Here is a 22,799-nt window from a genome sequence, read left to right as displayed (position 1 = left end):
CACACCTGCAGATAATTATTGGGTTTAGTATGCAAAAAGACTGCTGCATGTGTGAATGTAAAAGTTCAATGAAGTAGAGAGACAAAAGCTAAATCCGTTAGCGTCATAAATCAGAATGTAAATCCTGTAATGCTGTGTCACTACAATGCACTGCCAGTTATTTATGTCAAGGATAGAATTTTAAACATTCAGCAATATATTTATGAATTCAAATAAAACTTTTGTTTTATTGTTAGCTGCATTTATCAACCTCAGGCATTGTGTTACCAAGTTTTATTTTATTTTATTTTATTTTTTTATTATAGGAGTTATAATTTATAGGACATATAGACTATTAATTTAGGCCAAATCCTGCAACCTGTTATTTTCTTACATTTATTTTCATTTATTAATTCATTCTTTTATTAAATGTATTTCTTTATTTTTTGTATGTGAACAGTGTTATTTTATTTAAATTTAATGTTCAGTTCTGGACATTAAAATAAAATCAAATAATTTTCCAAATTTTGGATTTGCTGTGGATTTGCAAACTTTACAGACCTGCTGAAAATATATGATAAATTATATAAATATATATATTTTTTAAAAAAGTATTATTTTTTGTATTTATTTTTTTTTACTACTAAATTTAAAAACAAATTTTCAATGTTGCATATAGAATGTGATGTTTTCTACAGACTTTTAACTGTAGATATTTTAGGTGCGAAATGTGATCCGACCCACACAAGTATAATGCTCCCATCATTTGGGTGATTATGTAAATCCGGAGTGCTGATGAAACTGGAAAAAATCTTAAGGATTGAGTCTCTGTGCTACTAACCCACTTCCACACAATGCAGGCAGTTAACTGGTTCTCACAGAGATTTAGGAGAAAATCCACCAATGAGCAGCGAGCTTTATTTCCCAACAGCCAATCAACGCATCTCTCAGCTGCTGCACCTTAAGATCTCCTGCTGCGAGAGTTGGAGGGCTGTGTGGCACTTCCTACCATTTCCAAAGCTCCGTCTTTGCAGCCAAAACTTCGTCCCAGATCTTTACCCTTATCAGATCACCCTCAAACCGCATTTACCGCAGTATAGTCTTACCATAAATGAGAATAAGTGATTCAGTTAGTGTGTCTGTGTTTAATGCTCTCATGCTAACAAAATCTCTTTTGAATTAATGGCAGTCGTCGGCTTCTGTCTCTAAATGTCTCCTCAGCTTACATGGGAGTTATAAAATATGGTATTTAAAAGCACTTATGACAGTGTACTGTCAGCATTTCTGCATCTGTCTGCTCTTTTCTCTTCGTGGAATCCTCTCTCAGCACTTCATAAATCAGAGCTATAACAGTGGCAGAGCAGCCATCTATACGGGCTCCCGAGAATGGTGTCGCCTTACAGTCTGAAAGTAAGCTAAAGTTGAGAGCAAAGTGTCTTTCAAAGGACCCGTTATATAAAAGTACCTATGTGATTTGTGAAATCGGTTATGGCTCGTTGAATAGATGCTTCGTCTTGAGTTTTTTCTTTTACATGGCATGCAGTTCTCGTTTTATTGCAGCATTCTGTCTTATCAAGGTTATTGATCAAGCATAGAGTGGGATGAGCAGCTGGTCTGGGTTCAGTTGTGGGGTTAATGAGCAGCTCGATGAGTTCTCATCCACCACAGATGATGAATAATGTGCTCAGATAGAAACCAAGTGAGATGAGCGCAGTCTGATTAAGCATTCACAGTAAATCAGGGAACTACACAATGACCAGCAGTATTCAGTGTCTAGACTACTGTGTGATGCACAGTGAATTATATGCAACTCAAATGATGAGCAAAAAAGGCCAAACTCAGAGATTTTCAATGATATGTGTGGATGTGCTGTTTTTGGTGGGTATGTACTGAAGTTCGGAACTTCGCAGGTCCCAGCAGTGTAAGTGATGAGCCGCCACCACTTCACCGTGTCACCACGTCGCCTCCCGGAGATGGATCCAGAGCCCCGTGCCGCAGCACGCCTCAACCACCCAATACTCCTGCACCCACACGCCGCTCCCTGCTGCCTCCTCCACGGAGCTCCCCTGTGGGTAAGTGGACCAAACCTTCATTTTTTCACCCAGTATGCACTTCAACGAGTATGCACTACAAGAAGTATGCTATACAAATCCTACCGGTACTGAGACTCAAACCCGCTACCTTCGAGTTACAATCAGCTTCAGCTGGTATCCACTGTAGGAATGGAATCATACTACAATGGAATGGTACTACAACAAGCATGTGTTTAAACAAGTATGCACTACAAGAGGTATGCACTACTAGAAGTATGTTTCAACTAGCATGCATTACACAAATATGTGCTTTAGCTAGTATACACTATAAGAACAAGCTTTAACAAGTTTTTAAATTATATGTTGCTTTCTTGTAAGCATGCAAACATTTGGACTTGCTGTAGTATGCCAGTATGTGCTTCAGTAAGAATGTGCTAAAAATGCATATGAAATTCTGCTAACATGAATTTCAGTAAATGTGCACTGCAAGAAGTATGCTCTAAGCATAATTCATTCCAACAGAATGCACTACAATTAGAGTGGTCTTCAACCAGTACTACAACAAGCATGTGTTTAAACAAGTATGCACTACAAGAGGTACGCACTACAAGAAGTATGTTTCAACTAGCATGCATTACACAAATATGTACTTTAGCTAGTATACACTATAAGACCGAGCTCCAGTTTCAAATTTAATGTTGCTTTCTTTTAAGTATGCACACATATGGACTTAGTATGCCAGTATGTGCTTCAATAGGAATGTACTATAGTGCATAGGAATGTACTATAGTGCATATGAAACTCTAAACATGGTTCATTCCAACAGAATGCACTACAATTAGAGTGATCTCTAACTGGTACTACAACAAGCATGTGTTTAAACAAGTATGTACTACAAGAGGTATGCACTACTAGAAGTATGTTTCAACTATCATGTATTACACAAATATGTACTTTAGCTAGTAAACTATAAGAATGTGCTTTATATAGTTTAAAATTCCATGTTGCTTTCTTGTAAATATGCACACATTTGGACTTAGTATGCCAGTATGTGCTTCAATAAGAATGTACTATAATGCATGTGGAATTCTTCTAGTATGCATTTCAGTGAGTATGCACTACAAGAAGTATGATCTCAATGTGATTCATTACAAGAAAATGCACTACAATTAGAGTGATCTTCAACCGGTACTACTACAAGCATGTGTTTAAACAAGTATGGACTATAAGAGGTATGTATGCACTACTAGAAGTATTTGTTTCAACTAGCATGCATTGCACTAATATGTTCTTTAGCTACTAACACTGTATAAACTTCAGAAAGTTTACATTACAAGAAGTTGCACTCCAATAAGTATAAGCACTTCAACTAGTATACACTACACTTTTGTTTGCTTGTTTCTTCATAATTCAAGTCGAATTTAGTTCAGTTGACATACCGAAATACAGAGGTTGCATGCTTACTCCATTGCTAGAAGTGACCTGTCAAATGTCATGATGAATTCTCAGACAGCGTCTCTAGTTTGAAGGCAGAACTTCACTGATGCACCGGCACACTGCTGAGAGCATACTTGTCAGGCATAAGTAAACAGCACTACCTCCCTGTCCATGTCCTATACAGAGTCATTAATCTCCTCTGCATGTGTGAATAATGGGACAGTCCTGTTGAGGGGACGTCACAGTCTGTTTAGTCAAGACTGAAATGTAGACTTTGCCTTGAGAAGAAACACCCTTTCTTAAGAAGTAAGCCATCCAGACTCATTCATCTTAAGCCCAGCACAGGAAAAGAGGCTTGTCTATTTTTGTGTGCTGTGCACACTTATTGAAGCACACACTTGTTGTAGTGCATACTATTTGAAGTGCATACTTCTAATAGTGCATACCTCTTATATTGTGTACTTGTTGAAAAACATACACGCTGTAGTACTGGTTGAAGATCACAGTAGCTGTAGTGTTTTCTGTTGGACTTGTTTAGAGCATACTTGTAGTACATACTTGTAGAAGTACCTAATAGATAAATTTCATACTTGTTAAATTGCATTCTTATGAAAGTGATCGCCTTTTAAAGCACATACTTTTTGTAGTGCATATTTGAAGTGCATACTTCTAGTAGTGCACACCTCTTATAGTGTGTACTTGTTGAAACACATACATATTGTTAAAGATCACAGTAGTTGTAGTGTTTTCTGTTGGACTTATTTAGAGCATATTTGTAGTGCATACTCAGAAGTACATACTGGATAAATTTCATACTTGTTATATTGCATTCTTTTGAACGTGGAAACTTTTTGAAGCACATGCTTTTTTAATAGTGCATACTATTTGAAGTGCATACTTTTAGTAGTGCATACCTCTTACTCTTACAAGTGTGTACTTGTTGAAACACGTACATGTTGTAGTACTGGTTGAAGATCACAGCAGTTGTAGTGTTTTCTGTTGGACTTGTTTAGAACATCTTGTAGTCCATACTCATAGAAGTACATACTAGATACATATTATACTTATTGCATTCTTACGAAAGTAGGATTTTTTTGAAAGCTATACCTTTTGTAGTGCATACTAGTTGGAGTGCATACTTATTGTAGTGCATACTAGTTAAACAGTATACTTACTGGAGTGCCAGTTACTGTAAACAATTTGAAGTGTTTTTGTTATAGTAGCTGAAGTGCATATTTGTGAAATGCATACTAGTTCAAATGAATACTTTTTGTAGTGCATACTTCTTGTGGTGCATACTTATTTAAACATGCTTATTCTAATACTGGTTAAAGATTTCTTGTTGTAGTTAATAGAATTAGTCTTGTTTGAAGCATACTTGTAGTGCATAGTAGTAAAATTTCATACTCTTATAGCATTCTTATTGAATCACATACTAGCTGAAGTCGATATGTTTTATAAGGCCCCAATATTGGAGTGCATACATATTGTAGTGCATACTTACTGGAGAGACATGTGCAATGGAGACCAGTTCATTTTTATGGTGCATACTAGCCACATATTTGTGTAATGCATACTAGTTACAAAATACTTCTAGTAGTGCAAACCTTTTGTAGTGCATACTTGATTAAACACATGATTGTTGTAGTGCTGGCTGAAGATTACTCTAGTTGTATTGCTATTTATGGAATTAATCTTGTTTGAAGCATACATCATGTAGTGCATTCTAGTTGAATTTCAAACTTGTAGTGGATTCTTACTGAATCACATATTAGCTGAAGTTCATATGTTTTATAGTGCACACTTGGAGTGCACACTTATTGTAGTGCATACTTACTGGAGAGACATGTGCAGTGCAGACAAGTTCATTTTTATGGTGCATGCATATTTGTGTAATGCATACTAATTGAAAAAATACTTCTAGTAGTTCAAACATTTTATAGTGCATACTTGTTTCTACATGATTGTTGTAGTACTGGTTAAAGGTCATTTTAGTTATAGTGCATTCTGGTGGAGTTAATCTTGTTTAGAGCATACTTCTTGTAGCACATACCTCTTGTAGTGCATACTTGTTTAAACATGATTGATGTAGTACTAGCTGAAGATTACTCTAGTTGTAATGCTATTTATGCAATTAGTTTTATTTGATGCATACATCATGTAGTGCATACTAGCTGAATTTCATACTCATAGTGCATTCTTATTGAATCACATATTAGCTGAAGTCCATATGTTTTATAGTGCATACTTATTGTAGTGCATACTTACTGGAGAGACATGTGCAGTGCAGACCAGTTCATTTTTATGGTGCATGCTAGCTACATATTTGTGTAATGCATACTAGCTGAAAAAAATATTTCTAGTAGTTCAAACATTTTGTAGTGCATGCTTGTTTATACATGATTGTTGTAGTACTGGTTAAAGGTCATTTTAGTTATAGTGCATTCTGGTGCAATTAATCTCATTTAGACCATACTTCTTGTAGCACATACATTTTGTAGTGCATACTTGTTTAAACGTGATTGTTGTAGTACTGGCTGAAGATTACTCTAGTTGTAGTGCTATTTATGGAATTTGTTTGAAGCATACTTCATGTAGTGCATACTAGTTGAATTCCATACTCATGGGACATTCTTATTGAATCACATATTAGCTGTCCATATGTTTTATAGTGCACACTTGGAGTGCATACTTATTGTAGTGCATACTTACTGGAGAGACGTGCAGTGCAGACTAGTTCATTTTTATGGTGCATGCTAGCTACATATTTCTGCAATGCATACTAGAAAAAAATACGTATAGTAGTGCAAACCTTTTGTAGTACATAATTGTTTAAATACATGATTGTTGATGATATATATAGTGCATTCTGAAGGAATTGATCTTGTTTAGAACATACTTCTTGTAGTAAATACTCAATACAGTGCATACTAGTTGAATTTCATACACTTGCTTACAATCGCTTATTTATCTCAGCTCAATTAGGCCGATCATTAAGATGCAATCATCCGATTAAAGCAAGTGATGAGCCATTGTGCATGTTGGTGACATTACAGAAGAGCCTGTCCAATCAGAGCTCGCCTGTGCCCATTTAACCAATCGTTTTCCTGCTGCCTAAAGGATAATGAGGCTGTTAAGATGCCCTGTTTATCTTCTTTCCCCTCATCCTTCTCTTTTTTTTAACCTGTCCCCCTCTCTAGTGTTGTTATCAGTTCTGTCCCATTTTCAATGCCACATTTGCTGATCCTTAACCACAGCTCCGAGAGTCTATATCTCTGCCTGCTGCTACCCTCTTTGTCATCCTGACAAAATCTCCAGCACCCTGAAGGGACAAAACGGCTGCCAGGGGCAGCTGGCCCATCATGAACTACCGATCTAGGGTTAGCATGCCGTCTAGGTAGTAAGCCATGACAAAATTCATGAGACCCTACTGCTGAAAACAGTTCAGAGACCCTGTCCAGCTGTCGCATTACTCATATGGATCTGAATTTATAACATACTGCATTTAGACCGCCATGCTTGAGTCAAACATCTTCACATGCACCCGCCCATGATGCACCGGTGTCTCTGATGCCGTAGGTGCTGTCTCAGCAATGGGGGGTGGGGTAACAGTGGGGTCCAAGGGAGGAGGGAGTCTATTGGGATTCTAGAGGGGTGTCTATGGCTGTCTGCTACATGTCGAAATGAGCTGGCAGTAATTAGGTGCTCTGGGACCCCCGTTGCAATGTGATGTTTGTGTGTGCGCGCTCTGTAGGGTGAAAGTAAGCCAAAAGCAGCAACCCCAAAAACATACGCACCCCCTTCTGTTGTGAGATTGGAGATTTGAAACAAGCTCCAATCCCAGCAGCATCTTCAATCATTTCCTGTAATCGCATAGGCAGCGTCTGTGTCTTCATATCTGTTCGGGTGATATTACAAAGACTGTAAAATAATAATACAGTAATTAATTTGTTACGAGAATATACTATATTTATACTTGTATTTTAGGAGTTCTGTCTGTGCATGTAAATTACTGTAGAATTAAAACAAAAAATAACTAGATCAGGCTACATTAAGTGATCATACAGTGGTGGAATACCCATAAGCCCTTGCACTTGAATAATTTAATAAGGTATGCTTTGGCAATAGGGTCTTATAAGGGAGGTATTCATAATTAAATTAAAACACTTTAAATTAAGTTCTCATGAATATATATACATATATACACTACCAGTCAAAAGTTTTTGAACCAGGAAAATTTTAAATGTTTTTTAAAGAAGTCTCTTCTGCTCACCAAGCCTGCATTTATTTGATCCCAAGTACAGCCAAAACAGTAAAATATTTTTACTATTTAAAATCACTGTTTTCTATTTGAATATGTCTTAAAATGTAATTTATTCCTGTGATTTCAAAGCTGTATTTTTTAGCATTATTACTCCAGTCACATGAGCCTTCAGAAATCATTATAATATTCTGATTTGCTGCTCAAACATTTATTATTATTATTATTATTATTATGTTGAAAAGAGCTAAGTAGAATTTTTTCAGGTTTCTTTAATGAATAGAAAGTTCAGAAGAACAGCATTTATCTAAAATAGAAATATTTTGTAACATTATAATTGTTATCATCACTTTTGATGAATTTAAAGCATCCTTGCTAAATAAATAAATTTCTATCATTTCTTTCCAAAATAAATAAATCAGGTGTAGTGTATAATATTACAAAAGCTTTTTTTTTTATTTCAGATAAATGCTTATCTTTGGATCTTTCTATTCATCAAAGTATCCTGAAAAAAAATTACTCAACTGTTTTAAATATTGATAATAATAATAATAATAATAATAAATGTTTTTGAAAGCAAATCAGCAAATTGCAATGATTTCTGAAGAATCATGTGACATTGAAGACTGGAGTAGTGATGCTAAAAATTTTGCTTTGATCACAGAAATTAATGACATTTTAAAATATATTCAAATAAAAAGCAGATATTTGAAATAGTACAAATATTTCAAAAAATTACTGCTTTTGCTATATTTTGAATCAAATAAATGCAGGCTTGGTGAGCAGAAGAGAAATCTTTAAAAACATAAAGAAATCTTCCTGTTCAAAAACTTTTGACAGGTAGTGTGTGTTTGTATGTGTGTGTGTGTGTATATATATATATATATATATATGTATATATTACTTGAAACTGCAAAATCTTGCAAACTTATTGCCTCATAAAAATCTAATTTAGGTTGCTCAATATGTACAAGTTTAATCAGAAGCCAATTTGTGAAAAGTGATTACACTAAATAACCCTAACTAGATTCTAGAGGCAATAATTTTGCAAGATTTTTTCAAGTAAAGTTAGAACATTTAAATTTACAATGTATTATTATAGTAATATTTCTCCATTTTATATTATGATGTACATCAGGTTTAGTTATTCTAGTTATTTCGCTTTTCCGTTGTCTTGGTCTGATCTGACCACTGACCACAAATCTGACCAGATTTGTGAAACATAATTTATTTTATTTTATTATTATTATTTTATTTCATATATTTATACTGTGTTCTGGTCCACGGATGCCTGCAGCCTCTCAGAATGTCATATCGTCAAACCCGTGTAGCCATCGGACCCTAGCAGCTGCGTTATTTTGTGGTTGGCTGCCTCTTATTGGAATCGATCCACAGACCGCTGAGACCATATTATGACACCGTGGAAGAGGAGAGCGATACGAAAAGAGACGGAAAAGGGGATGGTGGTTACTGTTGTGAATGCATTCATGGATTTGCGCTCTTGTGCCCTGTATATGTTCCCTGAGCGAATATCCTTTAATTCAGGTAACCTCCCGAGCACTGCCATTAACTCATACCCATGTCTTTCTTTATCCACAGCATCCCGTAAGGAATTCCAGAAGACTTCTGACGGCACCCGTTCATCCCTCTCCTCCCCTAAGAGACTCGCTGTAGTGTCTCCTAAACCGCAGTCTCCAGGTAACCAACCAGAACAAAGATCAACCCAAGATATTGCTTTCCTTTCATAGCTGTCCCCTGCTGCTCTACAGAGTACAGTGCTTCCATTAGACGATGCCACACTGTTGGATAAATCTCATATCTCCACTGTAACCCTCTTATTTTTCTCCATACACACACACAAACATAGAATGAGAGAGAGCTTCATACAGGATGTAATCAGTGTGGCCGCTAGAGTCAAGTTCAGCTGTCATGTTGAACTAAAAATAATGATACTCAGTATTTAGTCACCCATTAAAACAAAATGTTGTGTGTTGTAAACATACAGTTCTAGGAGATTTCAGAGTGCATCTTGCACTCTTGCTGTCATTGTCTTCCTGATGAGCAACGAATCGACGTCCTAGCATCAGTTTCGCCCACCTTACTACCTGAAAAAGCTGATTTTCTCTTTGTTGTCATAGAGACTGATTATCGGGCTAAAGATTAAGCCACTCTAGGAGGCTGATGGTTGGTTTGTGTGTGTGGTAGACTGGATTGTCTTGAGACAGTATAATGTATGAAAATGTTTATTTAAATTAACGTTGGTTTAGTACAGGAGCTCGTTGGTTGTTTTGATTAAGATTAAAGCTCTTTGTTTTTGACCAGGGAGATTTTCACTAGGCTATATACTGTGCACTACTACAGTCACTTATGTCCCTGCTGAATAACAGTATTAAAGGATTAGTTCATTCCTGAAATAAAATTTCCTGATAAGTTACTCACCCCCATGTCATCCAAGATGTTTATATCTTTCTTTCTTCAATTGAAAAGAAATTAAGGTTTTTAAGGAAAACATTTCAGGATTCTCCATATAGTGGACTTCAATGGGGATCAGGGTCCAAATTGCAGTTTCAATGCAGCTTCGAAGGGCTCTACACGATCCCAGCCGAAGAATAAGGGTCTTATCTAGCGAAACGATCTGCCATTTTCTAAAAAAAATGAAAATGTATATAATTTTTAACCATTAATGCTCGTCTTGCACTAGCTCGACTGCACATTGCATAATCACGTTGGAAAGGTCACACATGATTAGTTCTTCATATGTGTACTCTGGTTCAAAAAGGTAGGGTAGGCTGAAAAACATCTAATTTTCTTCTCCAACTTTAGAATCGTCTGACATTGTTGTTTTACCTTTTTTTTTAAAGGGTGTTTGACTTTCTTTGCATATTCGCTTTGTAAACACTGGGTCGGTACTTCCAGCCTACGTCACAAAGTGATTACGTAATGCATGAAGTCTTGGACACACAGCTAGTGCAAGATGAGCATTTGTGGTTAAAAGGTATATACTTTTTTTTTTTCTCTCTTTTTTTTTTTCAGAATCTGCAAAATGTTAGTTATTTTACTAAAATAGGAGGGATCATATAAAAATGCATGTTATTGTTTATTTAATACTGACCTAAATAAGATATTTCACATAATAGACATTTACATATAGTTCACAAAAGAAAATAGTTGAGTTTATAAAAATGACCCCGTTCAAAAGTTTACATCCCCTTGATTGTTAATACTGTGTTGTTACCTGAATGATCCACAGCTGTTTTTTTTTTTTTTTTTTGTTTAGTGATAGTTGTTCATGAGTCCTTTGTTTGTCCTGACCAGTTAAACTACCTGCTGTTCCTCAGAAAAATCCTTCAGGTCACACAAATTTTTTGGTTTTCCAGCATTTTTGTGTATTTGAACCCTTTCCAGCAATGACTGTATGATTTTGAGATCCATCTTTTCACAATGAGGACAACTGGGGGACTCATATGCAACTATTACAGAAGGTTCAAATGCTCACTGAAGGAAAAAACATATTAAGAGCTAGGGGGTGAAAACTTTTTGAATTTAAAGATCAGGGTAAATTTAACTTATTCCCAGATAGTACACGTTCTTCTGCAAGATGTCTGTTAAAGTTTACTAGATCTGGAAAGCGTCTGCTGTCTACAAACATCTGACAGATGTCTGTAAGATGTCAGTTTTACATTCTAAATCATAAGAATCTTAAAGACGTCAAATAGACATCTCCGTGATGTTGTGTGCTATAAGGGTTTTGTCTTCTGTCAAACATGTATCTTCTGTAGCCTCAGAAGGGCAGTACTAAATGAAACAAACATGATATTTAGGCAAAATAAGAAAAATGTACACGTTTTCATTCTGTTCAAAAGTTTTCACCCCCAGCTCTTAATGCATGGTTTTTCTTCCTGGCGAATCAGTGAGCATTTAAACCTTCTGTAATATTTGCATACGAGTCCCTCAGTTGTCCTCAGTGTGAAAAGATGGATCTCAAAATCATACGGTCACTGTTGGAAAGGATTCAAATACACAAAAATGCTGGAAAACCAAAGAATTTGTGGAACCTAAAGCATTTTTCTGAAGAACGGCAGCCAGTTTAACTGTTTAGGACAAACAAGGAACTCATGAACAACTATCACTAAACAAAATAAACAGCTGTGGATCATTCAGGCAACAACAGTATTAAGAATCAAGAGGGTGTAAACTTTTGAACAGGGTAATTTTTTTATAAATTCAACTATTATTTTCTCTTGTGGACTATATGTAAACATCTTTTATGTGAAATATCTTATTCAGGTCAGTACTAAATAAACAATAACATGCATTTTGTATGATCCCTCCTATTTTGGTAAAATAATAACATTTTGTAGATTCTGAAGGGGGGATGTAAACTTTTGACCTCAACTGTATTTAACAGAACCGTAATGCTAGTCTACATTCTTATACAGTATGCTGTCTCCACTGTACACAGGACAACTATAGCTTGCTAAGATGTATACAGAGGCTAATTCAATACCTAATATAGCCGTAAAGGCCACTGTGTATATGTGTAGCTAGCCATTAACAAATAAATTGCTTGCAAACTCAACACTGAGGACAACAGAGTCTTCATAATAGCAATTAGCAGCTCTAAATCACTCCGTCTTTCTTCTGAAGATTAGTTTCTACAGTAATTATAGCTGTAAATCATCCTGTCATTCCATCTGGCTTAATGTGTTTATCAAATGCATCATAGAATGAGTGCTAACACAGCTGCAGAACAAAACATTAGCTGCTGTTAGCATTAGCATGAGTGTTTTGGATTGCGTGCTCATCTTGAAGCGCATTAAGATACACGGCTTGATTTTAAATTTCAGTAATGCAAAACCCTTGACTTTATGCTAGTTTTTTGAGCAGTTTGTCAAGTAAACATGTATCTACATAGCATAATTGATAGTTTAACTTCCATGAGGGCTTCAACTGTCTTGGTGTGACTGATCTATACATCCGTTGTAATCCATGCGTTGTGAATTGAAAGTATATAGCGTAACAATTCTATTATTTTATTTGAACTATAAGATTTGTTATGGTTTGTTTAGCCACTGTGCCGTTAGCTTTGGGTCACATACCTCATTTTACATTACAATGAAAGCAGTTTAGCCTTTGTATAGTCTCTTTGCTTTACTTATAGAGGATTCGAGTAATCCAGTTAGGTATAGAAATTATGGTAAAGCTTTATGTAAATTGTTTCATGGTTATTAAGTGTACAGGATTCCCTGGGGTGTCTTAGCATTATGGAGGCCATTTTATTCACACAGAGCCGTTCTGAGATGAGTTTAATGAAATTGATTTTTTAGTGCTTTTTTTCTCGTGTTTCCTTCTTTAGTCCTTCAGAGGCAACAGAGGGCAACGGTAGCCGTCCGAGGGTCAAGCATGCAGATTTTGCCTCGTACTGGCTCTCCGGGCCCAGAGAAGAAAAAAGAAGAAGAGCAGAAGAAAGAAAAAGAGCGAGAGGAGGTAGAGAGGCATGAAGAGATACAGCTCTTGCAGGGTCGCTGTGAAGAACAAGCCAGGCAACTGCAGGCTCTTCAGGCAGAGCTAAAGAAAACCAGCATGAGTCTGGAGGTCTTTGTGATCTGCACTCAGCACTTCTCCCTCAAGGTATTTTATTAAAGATCACAGTCAGTTAAAAATGTGTTTGGGCTCCCTAGTGAACAATAAATATATTAAAATGTATTTGAAATAGATTTATTTCATGCTAAGTATACTGCAAATACATTTACATATTTATGTACTTAATAAAATGTACCCTCCAGTTGCACTTTTAGTGTACTAAACTGTTATACTTAAACTCTGCTAAATTGGAACAACTCATTTTGTACTTAATGCAGTTTAATTGTGCACAAGTAGTGCTGAAGTCCAACTAAGGATATACTTAATTTGATTGTGCTAAAGTGGAACTATTGCAAGTATACTTTAGGTACATTAAATATCTTATTAAATATTAAATCTTATCATATTAAATACCGATGTTATTCAAAAATTATACAGTCCTCATCAATAGTAACATTAAAACGCATTTTAGGCTTAATAATAAGAAATGTGCATTGTGCACAAGTAGTACTCCAAATGAAAATTAATTATAATTTTTATATCAGTACGCCTCAAGTGATATGTCAGTATGTATACTAGTTAGTATGAAATTAATGTATTTTAATATATTTTTTATATATATATATATATTTTTTTTTTTTACATGGGCACACATTCATTCTTTATTAATATTATTTTACACATTTTAGAATAAAACTTTTATTTGATTATTCAAAGTCATCAAAATATATTATATTATATTATATTGACACTTTTTCTTTATTATTTTATTTGTTAATTTATTTGACATATTTTAGAATCATAAAAAATCATCACTATTAAATAAAACATTTATTTTTTTATATTTTCATTTTTCATTGTCATAAAACATTATTATATTATATTATTTTTTATATTATATTATACTGACATTCTTTTTCTTTACTATTACTACTGTACATATTTTAGATTCATAAAGTCATCAAAACTATGAAATAAAACAGTTATTTTATTTTGTTGTATTTTATTATTATATAATTATATTATATTATGGATGAAAATTCTCATTCTTTATTATTACTATTTTTTTTTTTATGATTTATTTTGAATTTTAGACATTTTACAAACATGAAAAAAATGACAATACCACAACAAAACAAAACAAAGAAAAAGAATAAATCAATAAATAAATAAATAAATATATAAATAAATAAAAACAGAAAAATAAACAATTTGCATACACCTACATATGTACAACCATCCTGATACTCAAAATACAGATGAAAAGGGTTACAGGCTGATTAACCGGTAAACATTATATAGAAGGGTTGGCAGGGGTGATCAGTCTAGGTCCAGCTGAAGCGTTTTAACCTAAGTAAGAAAGGGCTTCCAAATTTTAGCAAATGTTCTATTAGGCCCTTGTAAAGAGTGCCTAATCTTCTCTAGTTTCATAAAAAACAGTACGTCCTTCATCCACCGCGTGTGGGAGGGTGGCTGAGGGCTCTTCCAATTTAATAAAATAACACGTCTGGCCAGCAACGTAAGGAAGGCCACCAAGTTTAAAAAATGAGTGGGCAGGGCATAATGAGCAGGTACCACACCAAAGAGGCCAATAATAGGTGATGGTGTTATATCTACAGATGTAATGGCTGAAAGAGAACAAAATACTGACCCCCAAAATGAAGAGAGAGCTGGACAGGTCCAGAACATATGGGTTAGTGTGGCTAAACCTAAGTGACACCTGTCACATTCTGGGTCAATGGATGGATTGATCCGTGCAAGCTTGCATTTTGACCAGTGAACTTTATGAACCACCTTACACTGAATAAGACAATGACGCGCACAAACTACAGAGGGAGGTGGGGCATTGGGAAAATTTGGAAAATTTTTACGGACAAAGTCACGTACTTGTAAATATCTAAAAAAGTGGCTTCTTGGAATATTATACAAAACATTTAGCTGATCAAATGAAGCAAATGTACCATTAATATAAAGATCAGCTACAGTATGGACACCTTGATTCCTCCAAAAGGCATAAGCGCCATCCATAGTAGAAGGAGGAAACAAAGGATTAAAATATATTGGGGAAGACAGAGAGGTAACTTGCAGACCAAAATTACGTAAAAACTGAATCCAAATTTTGAGACTGTTTTTTACTATTATATTATCAGTGTACTTCAATGGGGAAAGCGCGATGGGAAGACATAAAAGAGCTTTCAGCGTGGAGGATTTACAGGAAGTATTCTCAATGCTTAACCAGGCTGGGGCATTGTCCAGATTCATTGAGTTAATCCAGTACAACATGGACCGTGTGTTCGCAGCCCAATAATAAAACAAAAAATTTGGAAGGGCCATCCCACCCAAACGCTTGGGCTTCTGCAGAATACTTTTTCGAATCTTTGGAGTTATTATTACTATTTAACACATTTTATAATCATAATGTAGTTATCTAAACTTTTTTATGGAAAATATTGTAATTATTTATATTATTTCCATGATTCATAGTCAAAAAATATTATATTATATTATATTATATTGAATTTTTTCCTTTAATATTTACATATTTTAGAATAAAAAGCATCATAATTATGAAAGAAAACATTTTTTTTAGAATATTTTCTTATTTTTAAGTCATAAAAACATTATTATATTATATTGTTATATTGACATTTTTTCTTTATTTACATATTTTCAAATCATAAAACATCAAAATTATGAAATAAAACATTTATTTTATTGTATTTTATAATTTCTTATTTTCATTATTCATGAAATCATAAAAACATTATTATATAAAAACATTATTATAATCAAATTATATTAACTATATTATATTGTATTATATTATTTTGACATACTTTTTCTTTATTATTACTACTTTACATATTTTAGAATCGGAATAGTCATTAAAAATATAAAAAAATATTTAATTTTGTTCTATTTTATTATTTATAACGTCATAAAACTTATACATTATTATACATTATTATGTTATATTATATTATATATGAACACATGCATATTCTTTATTACTACTTTACACATTTTGGAATCATAATAAAGTCATCAAGACTATTAAATAAATATATATTCTATTTTATTATTTTCATTATTCAGAGTAAAATCATAAAAACATAATCAAATCACTATGAAATAAACTTTTAAATAAAACAAATTTTATTTTATATTAATTTTTGAGAATTAATCACTCTAAAGACGTTGTTTTCTAAATACGCTGTTTTTTTAACTGACACAGTACATTCTATCCACCATGATTCACAGTACACTAACTACAGCGACATCCCTTCTGGTACAAATCCTGCGATCAAATAATTTGCTCAAGGGCACAGTGATTTTACGGCCTTCACATGTCTGCATGAGATGTTTGTGTTACCATGCCAAAGCCTTAACCACTAGGCGATCGCTACTGTTTACTGACATGCTGCCTCCTTGAACTGACACATTCAGTCTATTTCAACCACTAGAAACTGAACACTCAACAACAGAAAACAAAAACGAAACACAACAGTCTTCATCTAATCTGTCGTGAATGTGAGGATGAGGTAACTGTGTGCAAACCCAGACCGTTGAGTCACTGTTTGCACACAGAATCACAAGCATATCGCTGGCTCCTTAGGATGAATCATATGTTGCCATCCATATTTGTAATTCGCTCTGGATAAAAGCATCTGCTAAATGAATAAACAGTATAAATAAAGACTTTTTTTTGGAGTGCAGCACCACCTGCTGTACAATAGTAAATAACTGGCTTGAAAATTCATCCTAACACAACTAACTCAAGACAAATTTAAAGAGGTCAGTGAGGCTCAAAATCCAAATCTAAAAACCCATTCTTGCACATACTGCATTAATATTAATTGCATTCCTCTCTTCAACATGCATTCCTGTTTGTGTGTTTAGCAGTAAAAGGGTTTACAATGTTCACAGTTTCTATAGTACATGTGTTATTTTTAAGTGCTTTTCATAATCAGGGTGATCCTGTTTACTGTACATTTTCTGTAATGTTAAATGCACACAAGAGTGACAATGTTTCTGCAGCATTGCATCATCATTTCTTGCTTGTTTGTCATCTTACATTACAGAAATGTCTAGGGCTATGTCTGCTTTAATCCAGATACATTTGAAAACTGTGTTTTCCTTTTAAAATGCTCTCCGTCCACACTAGCGTTTTCCAAAAGTTTCTCATCTACACTGAAACGTCGGAAATTCACCTTACCACGTGTAAAACTTCATAAAAGCTCACTCAGATTATACAGAAAGAACAGACATAAGTTTTCACACAGTTCTTTTGTCAGGATCATTTTATTTATGAAAATATCCCACCATTCACTGGCGTCTAGGTCGTACTCACTATTATATGAATAGTGTGTCTGAAAGTAGAGCATATCAGATACAAAACTGGTATAAACATAGATATCTATGCGTCTTTTGACTAAACATGCATCATCGTTTTCAAAAGCATCCATTTTTACAGTCCACACTACAATGTGAAAACTTTTTTTTATTTAACCACTTTAACCACAATTCTTCTTTCTTGACAAAAATGTCGCCTCACATTGGACAGATGGCCAAAAATGGAGAGAGAAAGATGCGCTTTCAAACGAAAATGTATTTTTGTGGACAAGGCAGAAGTGTTTAGTTTATCAGTTTCAAACACAACACTGTTTGAGTTTTTATATTTTGATGTTATTTAGGCAATAAAAGTAATACTAAGGACTAGTAAGCAGGGCAAATTAGGACGAGAGTGCAATTCCAAAACGGCACCGATGGGATGGAAATTTTCTGCAGGTGATTTATAACAATGCACAAATCAAAGAAGACAATCAAAGACACAACATCTCATTTACATATCGACCAACACAATACACCAGGCTCAGCGCAAATTAGCGTAGTCGCAAATAAAGAATAATGAAATAAAGAAGCCACAGTATGCTGAAAAGAACTGGAGGCCTTTGCTAGAAGTTTTGATAGACCTGGTATTGCGAGACTTCTAGTTGAGGGTTCCAAGTCGTCTTATAAAAATAACATAGCTTGGCAAAGGATGTGTTCGAATAATGTGTTCTTCTTACAAATGTGTTATTCTTACAAATAAATGAATACATGTGGAAAAAATCCTCTCTCTTCTACCACACACTCTCTGTTTTCTGCGGTTACGCCGCCATTTCAAGTGCAAAATAGTTTTTGGGCGTTAAATAATGGCGCAAGTACTAGTAATTTGACAAGCACAAATGTTAGTAAAATGCATTGTGTGATTCATTTTAATGCTCTAAAAGAGGTTTGCACTCGCGCAAGCCATCAGTAAAACTGGCCCTAAATGTAGCCCACACTAGTTACTACAAAAACAAGTATGCATTGAAAAATGCATTGTTTATGGTTGTGATTATTGAATTATTAATTAGTAAAACTACATAAACCATGAAGTAATTGGGCATAATATAAATTTGTAAATGTTTTATTTGTTGTTTACCCTGATATTGTTACTTTGAACCTAATGTCCCTCCAAAAATGGTAAATCTTATTACAATAAATATACATATTGATAATAAACATGTATAAATACTGAAATAATTCAGAAATAAGTTTTTCATAAATAATGAAATTTAAAAAAAAATGCAATTCAAAAATTTGGGGTGCGATTAGGAAATAGACATAGAATTCAATGGGAAATCCCCACCATGATAGAAGAAAATGAGTTATATTATATTTAAAGGATACCGATTATGCCCCTTTTTACAATATGTTATATAAGTAATATAAACACACTGTTGTGCATGTCTCTTTAAATGTAAATGAGCTGCTGCTCCCCACCTCCTTTTCTAGAAGAGAGCTGTGTCTTTACAGCTTGTACCTCAGATACACTGCCAAAAAACATCTGTTTGGTTTTGATTAGCATGTCTATCGCACTGAAATCACTCGTTTTAAACCATATTATTTTAAACTTCTGATATACGTTTTCTGAGCGCACAGATAGTGGCTGTCACATGGCATGTGAGTACTAAACTAAGTTCTCTTTCATGTCTTATTGCGCTTAAACTGTCAAATACACACAAGCTTATGTTAAAAACACACAGGTTTACAAAAACAGTCAGTTATGTCTGTGAAGGTAAACAGCTGGGAAAGAAATCAAGTCCATATTAGATTTGTGTGGCAGCAGCGTAATATACAGTTAATGAATCAATAACTCCACTTCTCTATTGTCTCCTCTGCGACTGAGTTTCTAAATAGTGTTTCTGTGCTCATCTGTGCAGCCAATGACAGAACAGTTAACGTGCTTTGCTCCAACTTTTGCCATGGCATTAGAATCCTTGTCCTTGTGGGGACATTTTTTTGGTCCCCATCAGAAAACAATAACAATAAACAACAGATCATACAGAATGAAGTTTTTTGAAAATCTAAAAAATGCATAAAGTGGTAGGTTTAGGTCTAGGGTTAGAGTACTGGGATAAAAAATACAGTTTGTACAGTATAAACATGGAAAACTAATGTGTGTGTGTATGTGTGTGTGTTTCAGAGTGAAAGTGCTGAGGAGAAGGAGAGAGAGTTGACCCAGGAACTCAGTCGGATTCATCATGAAGTGGGTGAGTTCAAAGAGGTTTATGTGTGCCCATAAACTACTAAGACAAAACCAGGTTTCAGTTATTTAAATCCATCTGCTCTGTTCCCTCATATCACCCAGCCTTTAACGCAGCTCGCTGGGATCGTCTTCAGAAGGAGAAGAGAGAGCTGGAGGAGTGTTTTGAGAGGGAGCTGAGAGAGTTACAGGTACAGCAGGAGTCTGAACTCGCTACCTTAGAGGAGAACCTGAGATTACGGCACGCTTCTGACAGAGACCATCTCAGAGCAGAGCACCAGTCAGAGGTGGAGGAGCTGCGCACACAGCACCAGGAACAGGTCTGATCATCTGGCTGACGATGGTGGAAAATAAATTTAAGATGGCATGAATATGAAGACTCAGCTGTTTGTTTGGTGTTTAGATCGAAGAGTTGACTGCCAACCATGAGGCCGCCCTTGAAGACCTGAAGACCATGCACAACATCACAATGGCGACACTGCAGGAAGAGCATGCCAGGACCATGAGAGGTGAGGGTCTGGTTAGTAACACCATTAATAACTAACCAGCTGACAGAAATGTGGAGGAGAACTAAAATTGCTTTCATTTCTCTTAGACTTAAGGAAAGCCCATGAACAGCAAAAGGCCAGTCTAGAAGAGGACTTTGAGAAACTGCGCCTCTCACTTCAGGTGATTTGTTTGCTTAAGGTTTGAGATTTTTGCTACTCATCCAAAGGGAATTCATTAGTAACAGTACCGTTTCCTTTAGGACCAGGTGGACACTTTGACTTTCCAGAACCGGACTCTGAAAGACAAAGCCAAGCGTTTTGAAGAAGCTCTGAGGAAGAGCTCTGATGAACAGATTGTGGTATGTTTCTTTAAGACATTAATAAAGGGATACTTGGATACAGACACACAAACACTGAAAGTAAGTATTGTAAATGTATTTGCAGGATGCGCTGGCCCCGTATCAACATATTGAGGAGGATCTGAAGAGTCTGAAAGAGGTTCTTGAGATGAAGAACCAGCAAATTCATGACCAGGAGAAGAAGATCTGTCATCTGGAGAAAGTGGTAAGCTCCAAATGAATAGGTGTGCAGGATAAACACACTGTGCTGGAGAATTGTGCAGTCTAGCGTGTTCCTGTAAGCAGTTTCAAGTATTGAAGAGGACAGAGTCCTCACTCCATGCTGTCACAGTGAAAAAAAAACTGCTGCAGGTAAAATAAAACACACCTGCAGAAAAAAAAACAGTGCAAATACATAAAAACACTACTGGCAGAAAGAAGAAAACATACAAAATAAAAAAAATAATGAAAATAAAATAAAAACTATGGAAGCCTGTTTGAAAGCCGCTACTGAATTAAAAAAAAAAGGGTAATTCCAACTTTTTGTCTCACAATTCTGACTTTTTCTTAGAATTGTCAGATATAAACTTGCAGTTGCGAGTTATAAAGTCAGAATTGCGAGACATAAACCTTTTCATTGCAAGTGGATAATCATGACTTTATAACACGCAATTGTGAGTTATTAAGTCAGAATTGTGAAAAAAAAATTGAACTTTGTAATTCGCAGTTGCGAGATATAAACTCAGAATTGCAAGAAAAAAGTCAGTATTGTATAAAAAAATCAGAATTGCGGGATATAAACTCAAACAAGAACTGGGTGAAAAAAAGTCAGAATTGCAAGATACAAACTCACATTTGCAAGAAAAAAGTCAGTATTGTATAAAAAAAAATCAGAATTGCAGGATATAAACTCAAACAAGAACTGGGTGAAAAAATGGTCAGAATTGTGAGATGTAAACTCGCAATTGCGAGAAAAAAGTCAGAATTGCAAATCTGACTATAAACTCATAATTGCGAGTTATAAAGTCTGACTTTTATGACTTTTTTCTCAGAATTTCGAGTTTATATTGCACAATTCTGAGAAAAAAGTCTTTCAATTGCGTGAAAAATGTCAGAATTGCAAGATTTTCGGGTTTATATCCCGTACTTTTTACTTTTTCCTCAGAATTGCATGAAAAAAAGTCCGAATTCCGAGATATAAACTCGCAATTGCGAGTAGGGCTGTTTATGGAGTTCAGTACTTTTTAGGCACCTCGATACCATTGAGTATCGAAAAACCTCTTGTCGTTCGTTACCAAACTTCGATACCTAAGGGGTTAATCTCGTCAACATCAGTGTGCCAATCAGCCTGCAGCACTAGATGTGTTCGACTAGATCACCGCCGGCTTTCACACTGAACGTGGAATGCGCAGCCCTCAGAGCACAGCAGCAAAAGTTCAACTAATTTGAACTTTGAGCGCGGCTTGCACGCCAGTGGTGAGCTCCGCTGTGCGTGCGCTTTGGTCGACGCAGCAACAAACCGTACTCACACGGCATCCACGAGAGGGATCCGAAAGCATACGAAGCAGTCTGCTCTCTATAGCTCTCCTGATCCTGCGCAGAGCCATGACAAAGTTGAACACACCTGGTAGTTTACACCGTTTACACTCAGAGATATGGCTCACACGTGAGGCTCTAGCGTGAAAGCATCACAACCCCCTTAGATGTAAGGCTACGTTTATACTGGTGCTTTTTTGTTTAAAAATAATTTTGTTTAAAAGATATCTGTCCATACTACATGACCGAAAGTGTGTGTTATGTGATCATTCACGAACACGGTAACATGATGCTACATAAGACAATAAATAAGATTTATATTCCGCTTTTACTCAAAACTCATTTTAAACCACCAGCGAGTGTTTGTAATAACTTCCGTTTGCTGTCGAATGTGTGTTTTGGCAATGTAATGTTGTTGAAATATGTTATGTGCTCTGAGCAATTGCAGAAGAGTGAAGGCATATAACGTTATACATACCGGCAGACAGCGCTGGAAGGTGCTAGTGCTTGTCAGTAAATTAGTGGAAAATGAACAGAAATTATGATTCTGTCTGAGCTATGCATTTTAAAATG

At 35.2% G+C, this 22,799-nt stretch overlaps 1 protein-coding gene across 2 annotated transcripts in view; it reads left to right on the top strand.

The window, feature by feature from the left end:
- The window catches only part of mtus2a (microtubule associated tumor suppressor candidate 2a), a 99,340-nt gene that overhangs the window by 63,926 nt on the left and 12,615 nt on the right, over positions 1-22,799 (top strand). For both annotated transcript variants that reach the window (XM_051120951.1, XM_051120950.1), the window contains exons 5-13: positions 1,890-2,051; positions 9,310-9,408; positions 13,067-13,341; positions 19,805-19,871; positions 19,970-20,184; positions 20,268-20,373; positions 20,460-20,533; positions 20,613-20,711; positions 20,797-20,916. In XM_051120951.1, the coding sequence (XP_050976908.1) occupies positions 1,890-2,051; positions 9,310-9,408; positions 13,067-13,341; positions 19,805-19,871; positions 19,970-20,184; positions 20,268-20,373; positions 20,460-20,533; positions 20,613-20,711; positions 20,797-20,916 (1,217 nt within the window). The remainder of the gene's footprint in view (positions 1-1,889; positions 2,052-9,309; positions 9,409-13,066; positions 13,342-19,804; positions 19,872-19,969; positions 20,185-20,267; positions 20,374-20,459; positions 20,534-20,612; positions 20,712-20,796; positions 20,917-22,799) is intronic.

This window comes from Labeo rohita, chromosome 10 (genome assembly GCF_022985175.1).
Source record: "Labeo rohita strain BAU-BD-2019 chromosome 10, IGBB_LRoh.1.0, whole genome shotgun sequence".
In the NCBI taxonomy this organism is placed as follows: domain Eukaryota; kingdom Metazoa; phylum Chordata; class Actinopteri; order Cypriniformes; family Cyprinidae; genus Labeo; species Labeo rohita.
Note: the sequence above shows the minus strand (reverse complement) of the source record. Positions and strands in the feature narration are given on the sequence as shown.